At 47.8% G+C, this 16,842-nt stretch overlaps 2 protein-coding genes across 4 annotated transcripts in view; one reads left to right on the plus strand and one right to left on the minus strand.

Annotated features, from left to right (window-relative positions):
• Positions 1-1,512, plus strand: part of MnM (myomesin and myosin binding protein) — a 56,599-nt gene extending 55,087 nt beyond the window's left edge. For all 3 annotated transcript variants that reach the window (XM_077659190.1, XM_077659191.1, XM_077659192.1), the window contains exon 21: positions 186-1,512. In XM_077659190.1, coding sequence (XP_077515316.1) covers positions 186-285 — 100 coding nt within the window. In that variant the 3' untranslated portion in view covers positions 286-1,512. The remainder of the gene's footprint in view (positions 1-185) is intronic.
• Positions 1-16,842, minus strand: part of LOC144125626 (uncharacterized) — a 210,576-nt gene that overhangs the window by 118,460 nt on the left and 75,274 nt on the right. The window lies entirely within an intron of this gene.

The following is a 16,842-nucleotide window of genomic DNA, read 5'->3' on the forward strand; positions in this document are numbered from 1 at the left end:
CAGTCCCGCGTTGGGGACACAGCGATGAATGTTGCGCCTCATCCGTCTATGCCTCACTACACAAAAATGGAAGCAGCATGTGCTTGTGGAGCCTATCACTGTTTTCTTGCGACCCTCACTGTAGGATTCTCAGAGCAACCATAACTGGTTCTGTTCCTAATACTCCTTTCTTTTTTTTGTTACAGAGAGTACGTGTTTCAAGTGAGCGCTGGCAACAAAAATGGCTGGGGTCAGCCGACAATCGCAGTGCCTGAACTGAAGAATTGGCGATGGCGCCAGCAGTGATGACCAGCTGTGCTGAGTTCTTGCTGAATACTGACTCGCTGACAAACTACAGAGCTGAGGGTGGTCGTAACGAGCTTTTCCAGCTCGAACGCCTGGGATGATGATGTCTCTACCGATATACGGAAGGTAGCAGCCATGCGATATTACCACTACACTGCCAGCGGCGACCTTCTCTGTTGTGTTTCGCTCCCCACACCCCTACGCTGAAGTCACCGACAGACGCCGCCGCATTCACGGTATTGGAGGAATGCAAAGTATGAAGCTTTGCGCGTTGCTGTGGCTTGACGGACGATACATCACGGTTAGGCCAAATGCTAATTATGTGCGCAAGCAGTTCGGTTTTCACTTCTGTTTCGGTGTTCGGATCCACTGAGCGCAGATGGAAGTTGATAAAGACAGCTACGTCCAAAGCACAGCGCGAGAGACTGACAGTGAAACACGCGCGGTGTCCGGCTGCGGCGATGGCGTAGTACATACCATGTTGAAAAAAGCGGCGACTGCGTACTGGTCCGATGCTGTGACCAACGAACCTGACCTGTTCGCTCCGCTGCGAGTTCGAAACCCACTCGCGGCCACGGTGCTCTATGTTAATTTTATTTCAGGACAAGCTTAGCCAGGCAGACAGCGGCCAAATCGGTTGGGGGGGGGGGGGGGGGGGGGGTTCGCTGTGAGAACAGGCTTCAGACAAGCAAACACACAACGGCTAAATGCTATGAATGGCCACTGGCGCACTAAAAAAATGGAAGTCGTGTTTACAGCACTGCGTCCTGTAAAAAGTTAGCACAATTTGTAGAAATGTAAGACGCACTTTATTGTAAACATAAAGACACCAGGAGTGTTAAACCGATTATATCCTGTTTTAAATATGCGATGGAACGTTCGCAGGAATTCCAATTACGATTGATCGTTTATCGATTGGCAGTGTCGCCAAAGCATACGCTAAAAATGCAAAAACGAGCAGTAACAGTAGTAAACCGCAATGTACAACAGATCCTGGTATTGTGACGGGGGGTCTTCGAGGCTTAAAGTCGCGCGCTGTTCTTTTGAGCAATTTTTTTTAGTTTATTTCATTTTCCGCACCGTGATATGTGTTAAGGCAAAGCCGCGTTCAAACCGGTTAGGCAGGAGGGAAATTGGCTGACAGACTGCTGCAACTGGCTGCCTGCCTTGCAAAGCTCGACTGAAATGTGTCCTGTGTAACCCTCCGTTATAAAAAGGTTGCTCTTCTGTGAGTGTTTCTTTGCAACTGCCTTTGTTTCTCACGTGACAGTTTACGTGGGCAGGCAAATTTGCATAATAACATACGTGTTGCATTTTCCAACCAAGAAACCATTTTACCACTGTATTCAAAAGGAATACAAGCATGTTGACAGTCGCATCGCTCACTGTGCGGCGCACAAGCGCAAGACAATTGCATGAAGCGATTGCCCATCTAACCCATCTGATAACAACGATGAACTTTCGCCAGCTCATTGTTTTCAAATACCAAGATAAAGCTGCCGTCATGCACAGTGTATAAGCCGGCATGTGACTTTCACTGATGACTAGCTGCGCTAGACGGTTTCACTAAGCGACCGGGAAACAAATTTCGTCATTCTTCGAGCTCGACAAGAAAATGATGACAGAGAATGTTTACTACATTCGAATCAGCGCGAGAGCACGGATTAGTGCCACATAGAAGACACCGATAGAGGAGGAGGAGAAAGAAAAACTTTGAGGCCATTCCTAAGGCCCCGTGAATCTCTCCCAAATTTTTTACACAGTCTATAGACTGTTCATAGACTTCAGTCTATAAACTCTATAGGATATCTAAAGACAAACCTTAGAGAACAACCTAAAGGCAATACAAATCCTATAGACAATCTATAGATTTATGGCCATACACTTTTAGTAACTTTTTTCGATAGACAGTCTGTAACCCATGAATAGATAAAAAGGAATATCTATAGGAAGGCAATAGAGTCTATAAGAAGTATAGACTGTGTAGAGACCATGCTTGTAAGGGAAGAAGAGCGCCTGCTCCGCTAAGGCCAGCTAATAAATCTGCCTCACTCGATGAAGATGAGCGGGCAGTGCCACGGGATGGAACGCTCACGATTCTCGGACATACAATCGGCACGTACCCAGCAATTCTGGACAAAGGCATTTTTGAGCGGGAAGCCATTTATGAACGTAATTTTTCATATAATGTAAGATTTCATGCACTATAACAATTAGCTATGCTCAAAAGCGTTCCCCGATTAGTTTTCTATGGCAGTCTCAACTGTCCGATTTGGTCGCTGGAACCACTTTAAAAGAAAGATTTTGCGACATATCAGAATAATGGACCATTACCTTCAATATTTCTTTAACAGTGTCACATAATTTTCCAGTTTGCAAACTTTTTTTGTAGCGAGAGCTACACTACGCCACCTCTTCGACCCTTCAGCGTGGCACCACTTGAGCTCCGTGGCGGCGCCGTTGGTGACGTGGTTGGTCACGTGGTGCGGAGCAGCAGCTGCTGCCGGCGGCGCGGCGCGCAACAGCTGTGCGCATGCGCCGTGTCAAATGGGACGAAGATGAAGACGGAGCGTCCAGCCCATCGTTTTTGAGGCAACAGCAACAACAACGGAGGGGCGAAAGACTGACTTCGCAATTCGACTGGGCGAGTTCCACTCGGCCATATGTAGCTATCGCGTCACTCCACGTTTAACCACAGCTAAACCACAGCCATTTTTTGCTATCATCATTACTATAAATACCACTAAATCACAATTATGCTTGTTTTCTTATTTCGTGTTGCGTCGAATAGAGATAATGCCGCGAAGCGGTGCTTGTTTCATTCTTTGCTCTTTGCATATGTTTTCTCTTTACGCCGGGGCAAGCGGCCTTTTCATTTAGTTTGTCAAGCGAGAAGCAGCCACATTTGTCAGGAAGGATTCCAACCGACGCAGCTGTTTCTACGATGTTCTAGCCTCGTAGGTGTTGTAGACTCTTTATCTAGAAGGTTCCCAGTCACCTTTAAATTCAGCACGACCAAGGGCAACGCCTATTCTCACCTTCGTGAACCCCCAAGCGCACCGGCTGCTGTCGCCGCCACCGAGGGAGAAACAAAAACTTACTTAAAAACACAGTTTCTGTGTGCGGGCACAAAACCGCCTAAAACATTTGAGAGCACTGCGGCGACCGGCACTGGAGAGATGCGAAAGAAGCATCTAGGTGCGAAATTGAAGTTTCGCAAATCACTGCTACTAACTAGTGTTGTATCACGTAACGTTATTTTTTAGTTCAACTCATGCAGCCTACTTTCTCAAAATTCTTTTCTGCCAATTATCCTGTCATTTGAGTTTGGTATGACGCAAACACTTTGCCACGTGACTTTCGTGTGAGGTCATCACCGTGTCCCGTGACTTCGAAATTTTTGCGCCCTCTTGTCACCTGACTTTGACATGACGTCATCACTCTCAATTGACCAAAAACTTTGCGTAATCTTCTGACGGGACCTTGGTATGACGTCGTCACGTATCATCATCACCATCACTTCCACCTTATAGCCGCCGCGATGGCTGAGTGGTTACGGCGCTCGGCTACCGGCCCGAAAGACGCGGGTTCGATCGTGGCCGCGGCGGTCGAATTTCGATGGAGGCGGAATTCTAGAGGCCCGTGTACTGTGCGATGTCAGTGCACGTTAAAGAACCCCAGGTGGTCGAAATTTCCGGAGCCCTTCACTACGGCGTCCCTCATAGCCTGAGTCGCTTTGGGACGTTAAACCCCCATAAACCAACCAAACCACTTCCACCATAGTAGTCCTAAATCTTAGTTGTCTTAATTTTTGTGAATAGTAAAGAATTATTATCTTTATTAGCATTAACTAATTAACGTCATCAATCTTCATCACGACATATTACACCAATCCTTAATTTATTACTCAATTAAATTACACTCTCACACAATCAGTCCATGGTAAAAGGCAGATTGGTGAGATGGTTCTTGATAATCACAAAGTGAATAAGGCAAGGAAAACCTCAGGGTGCTTGCCAATACTTAGGCAAAATACTTATCATCTGGGCAAAGCGTTCATCATTAGCAGGGTTTCAATAGGCTCATCCCTCCGAGGAGGAAGGCTCGGTGAGGGGGAGGAGGGTGGGAATGGTGTTAGAATGGGGAGGGTGAGTCTGGTCCAGGCATGATGGCTACTAAAATCGATTAACCAGCTGGCCTGAAAAAATGTGAAAAGAAAAAGCCAGCTATGCAGAAAGGAATCCCGGAATATGGAGCGAAGGTGAGATAAGGGGCGTGGGCTTGTAAGGCTGTGTGTCCAGCTGCGAGAAGTGGCTTGGTAGAACTGGCTGTGTTGACCTGAAAAACTCAGAAAAGGGGTTAGCATGGCGGACCGAAATACCGGGAAAATATAATAAAGGAAAAAAGAGAAAGAAGAGAAAGGAAGAAAGGAAGAGGGAAGAAGTAGAAGAGGTACCCCTGTTCGGTCGCCGTTCTGCTGCGCTCCGTCAAGTCTTTGTTTGCATTGTGTGTCTGACCGCCGTTTCGTGAGCCCACTGCTCCTCGTGTGGCCAGCAAGAGTTCCAGCTGGATTCCGGTACATCGAGCGCAAGGCACGGAGGGCTCTCTTCTTGATTTTGCGCGTCCGCAGCCACAGCGGTGGCTGGGGACCAACCCCCAACACCCCATATTCTCCCCAGCCTCACGTTTCGAGAGCTATCCCGGGCATAATGAATGTCATTCCTGGGTGCAGTCAAGAGCCGGCTGGTCATCATGCGGTGAATAGCATCCTCAAGTAGTCATTATAATGATGATTGACGGAGCGGGAGCTATGAGAATTCATCCTCCAGCCGAGGATGAAGAAGAGGAAGTGGAGAACCAAGAACCTCGCCTCCAGGAAATCGCCAATTATAGTGAGAGCACATTACAGGATGTGCAGAGCGAGCCGGAGGATATAGAGCGTGATGAAGCCCCGTTTACGCTTGTCTCCTACAAGAAAAAGGGACCGGAAGGGATTCCTGTAGTGTTCCGTCCGACTCAATAAAGCCAAAGCGGTTGGCAAGTGAAACGAAACAGAGTTTCGTCAGAAATATTTTCTTCCGCAAAGGAGAAATTTACATCATTCAGGGTAAATAGAGATGGCAGTTTCTCTGTATGTGTCAGCTCCTTAGCATCAGCTAAGCGTCTGCTAAGCGTCAAGCGGCTGGATTAGGTGTCAGTCCTTCCATTATGGAGTCCTATACACAAGAAACTCTGGTAAAATCCGCCACGTTCTTCTCTAGTACAACGATGAGCAAATTCTAGAATTTCTGAGGGATGCCGGAGTGATCTCAGCACGCCGACAGACTATGTATCGGCGTCAAGAGGATGGAGCGGTGGAATACCGTCCCCTATACTCAGTCATTCTTACAGTCAGAGAAGGCCGCCAATGCCAGACAGGGTGTTCTTGGGCTTCACTAGTCATCCTGTGCAAGAGTACCTTAGACCAGCATTCCGCTGCTTGAACTGTGGCAAAGAACTGGCAAAGAACACGTGGCAAAGAACTGCCACGCTTCGCGCCGAGGCAAGATTCGTCGGAGAGCCATGAGCATACCCAGTGCAAACCACTTCTGCAACAGAAGTGCGCGAACTCTGGTGGTACTCACACCGCCTCTTTCTCGGATTGTCCCCAAAACGTAGCTGCTTCAAACCTGTGGCGTCACGAAATACTTCATGGGAAGTCGCCTCGCAAAAACGCACCTCCTCCAAATCTGGAAGCAGAGAATCCAGTGCAGTATGACACACACCAAGCTTCGAAATCTGCATCGTATGCGTCCGCGCTGAAATACTCTGCTCGACAAAATTAAAGCCATCGAGTGCAGAATTCTACTTCCAGTTCTTCGGTTGTGCCTCCCGCTTCCGCATTGAAAAGGACTACTCGGGAGACTTCTGACAGCCAAGTTTAAGGTCCTATTCCGGGTCCCTCAACTTCCTCATTTCAGCGTTCTTCTGCTCGACCAGCGCAAGTGGTACCTGAACCAGCCCCAGTTGCTGGAGTCAACTCTTCAGTCTCAGTGGAGCAGCTTATTCTTCCTATGCTGTTTACTGCAGTTCGAGCTATTCTGACAGCCATTCCGCAAGCAAACATCATCCCAGTGGTGAATGCTTTGTTGTCTGTGGAGCCTCTACTGGCTCAGGTTCCCAAGTCCTCCGTTGGGCAAACCATTTATGAATTACCGCTATCAAAATGTCGCCGTTTTTCAGTAGAATGCAAACAGATTCAGAGCAAAAAGTGCAGCTTTTCGCAGACTTATTGAGCAAAACAATTTTCCTGTGATGTGCATACAGGAGGCCCGTGTGGGTGACGATTTCCGTCTCTCTAAATATGTGTCATACAAATCATCACGCCCATCTGGTTTGAGTAGGGCGATGTTGTGTGTGAGGAAGGACCTACCCGTCTATCTGATGCAGTCCAGTGGACGTTCCAGAGTTCGTGGCTTGCAAGGCGTCCTTTGGTAAGGTCTGCGTTGCTGTGATTAGTATTTACTTGGAAGCATCTTGTCGCGTCCCCGACTAATGCTCTATTGAATGTCTTTAAAATAGCGGGCTCGCGTTTACTTAGTTGCGGTGATTTTAACGCTCATAAATTCACAATACTGCTTGGGGAAGTGACCACTGTGACGCCCGTGGAAGGGTCTTGGAGTGCGCCGCAGAGAAATCTAAGTTCTGTGTTTTCAACGACGGTTTTCCGACATTTCTACGTGGTTTTCTTTATTCGAGCTGTTTAGATCTGATTCTGTGCACTCAAGATCTGGTGTCTGATATGGGGTTGGCCACAGAGATTCAGACACTCGGAAGGGATCACTATCCTATACTGGCAAATCATGCTAGCTTACGATGTCAGGATGCCCGACGTAAATCCAAACCTAGCAGTTTGGAAGCTTTTCGTCACTGCATAACTCTAAATGTTTTCATGGACATCAGTAATGACGACTTCACTTCGCTGTTGCAAGATAGACTGAGTCGTTGTACCAAGGAAGTCCCGCGTTCACAAGTATTGGAGGAGGAGAAATAGGAGGAGGAGGACGAGGAGGGACTTTAATGGAAAAGGGTAGGTCTGCCTGGCTGTCGGCCTGGCATGCTACTCTAGTCACAAGTATTGATGGAGAGTATGATCGACTCAGGGCACTACGAAGAAAAGCGGAAAGGACTTACCGTCGATCCTGGTCTTTAGATTTGCATCGCGAGGCTCAAAAGATTCATTCGTGAATACTTAAACGTCTGCAGCAATTATGAAGAAAAAAATGGCATGACTTCTGCAGTACATTGACCCCGCACACTCCAGTACCTAAGATATGGATGATGGCGCGCTTCTTAAGCAGGCCTGTTCCTCAGAATAACCCTTTCAGAGCTCTTGCAATGGCACGGGAAACTGCAGAAACAGACCTGGCTGATGAGTTCTGCCGTCTTATTTCTCGTCCTGGCGTATCATTAGACTGCCAGGAGTTTAAAAACTCAGCTGCATATGCTTCAATGTGCAACATACCTACTTGGATTCTGTATTCCTAATCGGTGAACTTAAAAGTGATCTTGCGTTGTGCCGTCCAAAGACTGCTGCTGGGCTTGATGTCATTATAGAATGCTTCAAAATCTTGGGCCAAAAGGTACCGCGGTACTTTTGGGGATATTTAACAATCTGTGGGTCAAGGAGTTTGTTCCCCAGTCTTGGAAGATTGCGCGCGTTTTTCCTGTTTTAAAACCCTGTAAATCCCCTTTGCTTCTCGACTCCATTCGCCCCCGTGAGCCTGACAAGCTGCTTATGCAAAGCGATGGAGAAGATGACAGACGCCAGGCTTTAGTGGTGGTGTGATGAAACAGGACTGTTTTCTGAGTTCATGACTGGAATTCGTAGACGTAGATGCGCTATGGATGCAATTATGGACCTAATAAAATGTGTAGAACATGAGCGTAGGAAATCAATATCACCGTCGCAGCATTTTCGGATATCAAGAGCGCATTCGGTGCTGTAAGATATATTCATGTCCTCTCAAGTTTGCTAGACCTCGGTGTGAGTGGAATACCGCTACGTTTGATTTCCCACTTTTTAGATGGCAGGAAAGTATTCATGCAGCCAAGTGAAGGAAAAAGCGCGTAACATAGCCTAATGCAAGGAGTGCCGCAGAGCAGCGTGCTAAGCCCTTTCCTTTTGTAGCGATAGCTACATTACTGTAGCATTTCGAGCTTTCAGTGTGGCGTGGCGGCACCGCCACGCTGTCACGTGGTTTGTCACGTGGTGCGGAGCAGCTGACGGCGGCGCGGCGCCGTGGCTGGTCACGGGGTGTGGAACAGATGCTGCTGCCGGCGGCGCGGCGCGCCGGCGAAACCGAGCTGCCAGAGCTGTGTGCATGCGCACTGCCAAGTGGGACGAAGATGAAGAAGGAACGCCCAGGGAAACGGAGCGGTGAAAGACTGATTTTGCAGTTCAACTGAGCAAATTCCACTCGGCCAGCTGTAGCTATCGCGTCACTCCGGGTATAACCAGAGCTAAACCACCGCCAATTTTTAACTGCGTGACGACGGATTTTCCGCGAAAGCTCTATTATGGCTTACACGGTTCGTTATACGCCGATGATGTCTGTATTTGGGTTTCTGGAAAAACTGCAGGCCTTAACGAGTCTACCTTGCAAGCCTAGGTACCATTGACTGCTTTTTTAAAAGAGAGAAGGATGCTGCTCTCTCACGCAAAAACAGCCGTTCTGCCTTTAACTCCTAAGAATCTGAAGGATTTCCTTCGCTGCCTCAATGGTCAACCTTTAACGTCTGTTAAGCAGCACCGTTTTTTGGGTGTAGTTCTTGACAGACAACTCTCTTGGGCTCCTCATATAGAATCTGTCAAAGACCAGGTGAATGCTGCTGTGAACGTGCTTCGCAGGCTTGCAGGTACGTCTTGGGGCTGTCCTTCGTCATCTCTGCTAACAGTACACAATGCACTCATTCATCAAAAAAAATTGCGTACTCATCTCCGATTCTTCATGGTGTGTCGCGAACTTCGGAGGAACGCCTGCAAAGACTTAGCTAGGGGCCTTAGCTTTGGGAGTTCTTAAAGCGACTTCCAGCGCTCTGGTAATTGCTGAGGCACGGCAGCCTCCGTTTGAAGTGTTAAGAACAAAAGAGACCTGCAGGCACATTTTCCGCGTGGTAACCCAGCATGAAAGGCACCCATTAGCTTTCGCGCTTAATGAACGAGATGGAAGTCATATACCTCAAATGTTTCAACACCACCGCCAGCTTCTTCCAAGTTATGAATTTTGGAAAGAAGACATAGGAAAATCCCCCATGGGTTTTAGTCTAAGGGATAATTAGCAAGCGTGACATGACGATATTCGCTGCTCAGCAGTTAGCTCTTTACCAGATACACATGCGGTATCCGGGTTACGGTCATGTGTATACTGATGATTCCATTCTTCAAAATTCATCAGCGTCCGCATTTGTGATTCCACACCTTAATGAGCGACCGGGATGTAATCTGGCTCACGCGACAGAATTAACGACTGCTGAGATTTACACTATTTGGCTCTACAGTTCATCGCCTCGGTGCGATACCTGCGTATGCGGGTAATCTTTAGCGACTCCATATCCGCACTAAAATGTCTTGACACCACTAGTCCCATACCATGGAAAGCTAGACTGGCATACGAAGTTCTTAAAGAATTTTCCAAGGCTACCAAAAAGCAGCATATTATAGCTTTACAATTGACATCCGGGTATTGCTTTATTTCCTGAAAACACTGAGGCGGACGCTGCGGCTAGGCAAGCACCCTCCAATGCCCTCACTTCTGGCCTTCCGTTATCGAGAAGCGCATTGCGCTGTTTCTTGAAGACCATGCGTAATAAAATGAACGAAAAGATGTGGTTTGAGCCAAACCATACATGTTCTGATCTGCACTTCATCGATCCGTTGATAGGGTTCAATATTACATTATCTATCAGCAGAAGTTTAGAAACGGTCCTTCACTGCTTGCGTTTAGGAACGGCTTACACACGAAGCAGTTTTTTCGTAGAATTGGCCGCGCACGCAGCCCACGGTGTGCCTGTGGCCAAGAAAATGAGGATGTGGCTCACCCATTATTGGACTGCCGAGTGCACGGTAACCTCAGGCCGTGATACAAGAGAGACTTGAGCGCTCTTGATAAAAGACCCTTAAGTCTACAAAAGCTTCAACGCCCGTGGCCGACATTTGAACTGCAAAATGGAACACTTGTGGCATTGATAGCATTCCTTGAGGACAGCGGCATTCTTGGGAAATATTAGCTTGGTAGAATTTGAGTCAATGTTAGAGCTCTCACCTCTCTGTGCGTGAGTGCATCAATATTTTTGTTATTTGCTTTTGCTGTTTACTGCAAACAAACTTTTAGTTTCTTTGTTTTTGTGAGTGAGTGCTTCAATAGCGTTATTTACTTTTGCTGTGTGTACTGCAAATAAGCTTAATTTTTATCATCTGTCCTTGTTTAGTCATAAAGTTTCAAGGCGTTTTTGTTCGCTCATTAATGTTACTTCTCCTGACGCTTGTATTTTGTTTTATATGTTGTGTACTGTTTGTGTTTGTGTTATGTCGAACTCCACATCGTTGGACAAAGTAGTTGCTATAAATTAGTGAAAAGGAGTAGACGGAGCCGCTATGCAGCACCGACCTCTCCTTTTAATGTTCATGTAAATAAATCAAAAAGGTGGGAGTTGGAAAGGATTGCGGAAGACGAGTATTCCTGAGAAGTGATGGCAAGAGAAGCACAGCACAAGGTAAAGAAAAATTCAACAAAGCGGATGAAAAAAATTTGGAGGATGCTTAAGCTTCACCTTAAGAGCAGGACACGACGGCGTGTTGCAGCATTGCTAAGGAATCCAAGGAACGCCATCGTCCTTCGGTGCGACCCCTTACCCGGACAATTTAAGGAAAGTAAACATATCTTGGTGGACACCCCAACCGCACCGTAAGGCAAGGAAAATGAAAATAAAATTTTTTAAAGCAAGGAAAGGACGCCTGTTTCACAATTCTCGCTGGACACCCGAAGCGCGCCACGCCGTAAGGGAAGGGCCGCGCCGTAAGGGAAGGAAAACCCCTTCCCTTACGGCGCGGTTCAGGTGTCCACCGAGATGCACCATTTTTCGCTCATGGCCAAAGACGCCGACACTAGTTTTTCTGCGACACGAGTTTCTTAACGCTGTCGCGTTAAAATTGTCATTGAGTGGGCAAGGGACGGGTCGGGGCGAAAGGGTAGGGTGGAAGAAACGATTGAGCGCCGGCATGAAGTGCTGGTGAATGCTCATATCATGCGCAATTGTCCTGTCTAAAGAATTACGCCAGTGCCGGTATGTACCTGAGAGACCCTATTTTTTCTGGATATGTTAATCACTGCTGGTCGTAAGTTTTTAAATTTGTAGATCAGGAATGCCTCTGTATTATCTGTTCCTTGCAGATCTGAAGCATAATTGAAGAATAAACGGTTTGAGGTCATCGAAGTTGTGACCGCTTTAAAATGTTGCGCCACTGCCTTCTGTAGGCTCCTTGCTGTGTCAGCTCGATGACCATTTAGTCTGGCGATAATTGATTACCCGGTTTCTCCGGTGCATTGTTTCGGACAAGAGGTGCATCAAAGCACGTAGATAAGACGACGTGCTATTAAAGCTATTCTTTATATCGAAGCTGAAGTCGCTTCCCGTACTTCTAATAGTAGTGTCGCTTTTTGGTTTATGGTTTATAAGGGTTTAACGTCCCAAAGCGACTCAGGCTATGAGGGACGCCGTAGTGAAGAGCTCCGGAAACTTAGATCACCCGGGGTTCTTTAACGTGCACTGACATCGCACAGTGGACGGGCCTCTAGAGTTTCGCCCCCATCGAAATTAGTTGGACCGCTGCGGCCGGTATCGAACCCGCGTCTTTCAGGTCAACAGCCGAGTGCCATAACCACTGAGCCACCGCGGCGCCTGTTCTGCTTTATAAATGCTTGCATGTCTTGCATCTAGGTTGACAGCATGGTCTTGCGGTCGGCGGAGGTTTCCTACCAAGCCTAGCGCGCAGTAGGATGTCTTACAGGTTCGTGTTACATCTGTACGTTACCTCGGGTGCGTCGGCAAATATTTTTTTGAGACGACCGTTTGCAGTTAAAATAGGATGGTATATCTGCAGGAAAGCCGCCGTGGCGGCTCAGGAGTTATGGCGCTCGGCTACTGAAACAAAAGACGCGGGTTCGATCCCGGCCGCGGCGGTCGAATTTCGATGGAAGTGAAATTCCAGAGGCCCGTGCGCTGCGCGATGTCAGTGCACGTTAAAGAACTCAAGGCGGTCGAAATTTCCGGAGCCTTTCCAGAGTCGCTTGGGGACTTTAAACCCCATAAATCTTATCTGTAGAATATTATTTGCTTGGAAGGGCGTTCGAGTATTGTTATAAGTGCAGGAGGCCGCTCACGGTTAGATTTTTTTTCGTTCTTTAAGTACCTCGCCTCATTTTAGAGTGGTTGCTCGTTTTAAAGCATTGTCAAGGAAGTTCTGAGGATGGTGCCTATCAATTTGGGTGTTTTTGTAGCGAGAGCTACACTGGGCTACCAGTCAATTTCGCGGTACATGGGAGAGAAAAGTTGTGCGCATGCGCCGTGACCATGGCAACCGAAGAGGAGCGAAGAGCGGCTTGCGCTTCGCCGTCGCCGCGGCCACGCGCCGGCTCCACCGTCAAAGCCGAGCGTGACGTCATGCGTGCGAGCAGTTGTGCGCATGCGCCGATACCATGGTAACCAGATAGACCCCACAGCTGCACCGCGTTCTTCGTCGTCGCCTCGCCGCACTCCGCTCTATCACCCGAACACCGCTTCGCATGCGCAGGATTGCGTATAAAAGGCGGAGATGTAATGGGCGTCTGTATCACAACGTCTGCCATGCATGCAGAGAAGGAGAGTCGAGCCGCTGCTAAACGGCGGTATAGACAAGACAAGATTAACTCTTCCGATCCTGAGGTTGTCGCCTGGCAGTTGGCTTGAACCAATAATAACGGTGGAGTCGGTGTAAGTGAAATAATTAAGGTATCACCGCTCTACGACATCTCCCTTCGATCAGGGTGAATAATGGTGAAGCCTGTTGTGTTCGGCTTCTGGAAAGCTGCATTATCATCCAAGGAGTCTACGTGGCACCGGGAACATATCTGTCAAGCAGAAGATTGATGTGGTTGCCCCGTGTATACCAGCCTACGGCACGGTTTCACAGTTGTGTGTGACATTGGGTGATTTCAACAGGAAACAGGATTCTCTTAGTCAGTGTATGAAAGAAAAGTTTCACTTTAATTTAGCTTCGGACCCTCACGTCCAGACTACACAATGGGGAACTACTATAGAGCTTGTATACTAAAGAGGCTCTACCAAATCGAAATAATGTATCCACAAAATTGAGACCGCTGCATGGTACTTCACAGGTCATCGGGCAGTCCATCTCTGTCAAGCAAAATGAATAAAAGATATGTATACCCAATGTGTCTCATTGCGAAACATACAATGACCACAACAAGCTCAGCCAGGGAAACGTATCTCTCGCTACGTATATCCTGGCACAGCTGAGCTAAGCCACTGCCAATCTTTTTTTTTTTTGGTGAGTGGAAGTACATTTCTATACTTCTCTCAGTTCCGGAACTGGTGTAATTCTTTAAACAGGTCTTGCATATGATCAGAGCATTTACCAGCTCTTCATACCGCTGCTGAATCGTTTATTTCACCCTGCTCTTCCACCCCGACCCATCCTTTAGCCTCTAAAGTGCATTTTTTATCTTTTTTGTTCATTTTTATCTTTACCTTGTGGCCTGCTTCTCTTGTCATAACTTCTGAAGAACACTTGTCCTCCACATTCCTTTCCAACCCTCCCCCCATTCCTTTCATGCCTTCTCTGTTTTCTCTTTTTCATTTATTATATTTTCCCGGTATTTCGTTCCGCCATGCTGATTAATTCCGTATCTGAGTTTTTCAGGTCAACCCGCTGCGGTGGCTCAGTGGTTAGGGCGCTCGACTACTGATCCGGAGTTCCCGGGATCGAACCCGACCGCGGCGGCTGCGTTTTTATGGAGGAAAAACGCTAATGCGCTCGTGTGCTGTGCGATGTCAGTGCACGTTAAAGATCCCCAGGTGGTCGAAATTATTCCGCAGCCCTCCACTACGGCACCTCCTTCTTCCTTTCTTCTTTCACTCCCTCCCTTATCCCTTCCCTTACGGCGCGGTTCAGGTGTCCAACGATATATGAGACAGATACTGCGCCATTTTCCTTTCCCAAAAACCAATTATTATTATTATTATTCAGGTCAACGCAGCCATTCATACCAAGCCACCTGTCGCAGCTGGACACAACCTTTCAAGGCCACGCCCGCTATCTCTCCGCGCTCCACACCCTCGGATGTCCTTCTGCTGAGCTGGCCTTTTCTCTTCACAGTTTTGCAGGTCAACCGGATAATCAGTTTCAGCCAGCAGCCATCATGTCTGGACCAGATTCACATTCCCCATTCTAACACCATTCCCACTTCACACCCTCTTGTTCCTCACTGGGCCTTCCTCCTCGGAGGGATCAGTCTATTTAAACCTCGCCAAAGATCAACGCTTTCCCCAGACGAAGAGAAGTCCATTTGTCGAATCGTTTGTAAGCACCCTGAGGTTTTCCCTCCCTTGTTCACTTTGTGATCACACACAATCACATCTCGAAGTTGTGATGTCACAGTGCGGACACATTTTGTCGGCATATTTTCTCGACACGTTTTGCGGCGATGAACTTGAGATTCAGCCATTTAATGCTTTACGCATTAAGAAGAGTTTCTGGGTTTTACGCAAGCCTGCGCGTCTTCCTCTTAGATTTCGCGCTGTCTCCAGCATATTCAACTGCGTTCATTGCGGCTATACAGGCGCTCTGAGTGTACAGTCGAAACCTACCCCACATTCATTCGAAAAAATTATTGCGAACACTGAAGCTGCAGTGGCAACACATGAAATCGTTCAGTTGTCAAATTTACTTCAGCTTATTATTACTTGGAATTAAACGCGCGCACTCAGCATTCCGCGCGTTAATTCAGCGTTAATACGCATCCAAACTGGGTCGCTTCCGCACCCAACACGGGGGCAGTCGTCGCATCTCGGGCAAACCATGCCTGAGTTGCTTTGACAGCTACACAAGGCGGTAAACGATTCCAAGATACGTTTCTACGCGCACACTGCCGCAAACCGGTAAGAAACGAAACTGGCAACGTCTTCCTTGCCATGCATTCGCCCCGACTCTGAACGACAGTGGTGGCATAACCTGCTTGGAGCCGCGCAAAGAAACATCCTTAAGTGCAGCTCCCCGCGCAAGCGGTGCTCGGCGTCAACTGAGGCAGGAAAAGCGGCGACGACAACTGTGGGTTGGGCCTCGCCTCACAGCGTGCTGTAGGAGGTCTTCTTGTTGCTCCTTGCTTGAACCACACATCTCGGGCATTACGAGTTCAACTCGAGCGAGATAAAAATGCGCATACCGGAGTGGCCGTCGTTCTGCCCGCACAGCCATGGGCGGGAGTGGGAATCTTTACTCGACCGAATCGGGGACCAAGGTTGGCCGCATATCCTCTTCTTTTTCTATTATTCTGTTTATTTTTTTTAAAGTGGGTTCGCGTCTTTTCGCGGTTCGCGAGCTGTGTAACGCGTGCGGCTCTGAAAAATTTATGGGGCATTCGTTACCTCAGCGGAACTGTCGGACACGTCATGAGGCCACTGCTCGGGGACGATGCGGGAAAGCCGTCTCCGCTCCGAAGATACACTCCATCGTTTCTGAGCAGAGAGGTGGGCGTATGCGTATCCAATAACTATAACTCTCTGAATGTGTTGCGAATAACAGTGGTGTCTGCTGGTTCATATTTTCCACATTCATTGCTACAGGTACTGCTACGTACATTGTTTTGCACCAAAGAAGGCGCCTGTATTTTACATCATGTTCGGATCTTCAGCCTCCGCCAACGGGACCCCGGACTAGGCCTCCCTCTCACTCTCTCCCTCAACCCCTCCTATGTTTATTATTGCTCCCATCAGAGAGTACCTCTGTGTTAAGAGGATAAGCTAGATGTTTAACTCCAGGTCCACTCATGAATAGCGGTGCGGAAAAATCACGGGCTCTGAACACTGAGAGAGAGAGAGAGAGGAAGAATTTTCGAACCACTTGCCCGTTCTCTGGTTTTACCAGAGAAACAACAGAGTGCACAGTTGTTCGTTTGTCTAAACTCACTACGCGTCCACCGAAACATAAGAAATGTGGCTTATCAAAGGCGACGATAGCCGCCTGAAAATTTAAAAACAAAACCTCCAAAAGAAGTGTCGGCCGCACAGCACTGAAAACCTTTTTGCAGCCACAAACATAGAACTCTCAAAACAGGTTTTTTTTTTATGGCTCGGTATTTGTTCACAATGCATCATGCCTAAAGCGCATCGTTTTCGCAGAAGCGAGAATTGGAAGAGGTACACTACACGGGCGTTATTGACTAAAGCTGCTTCATTCTTATCGAGCATATTAATACATGCCTTGCTACACATGCACCTGCAAGTGACCACAGCTGTTTC

The sequence above is a fragment of the Amblyomma americanum genome, chromosome 3, assembly GCF_052857255.1.
Source record: "Amblyomma americanum isolate KBUSLIRL-KWMA chromosome 3, ASM5285725v1, whole genome shotgun sequence".
Classification (NCBI taxonomy): Eukaryota; Metazoa; Arthropoda; class Arachnida; order Ixodida; family Ixodidae; genus Amblyomma; species Amblyomma americanum.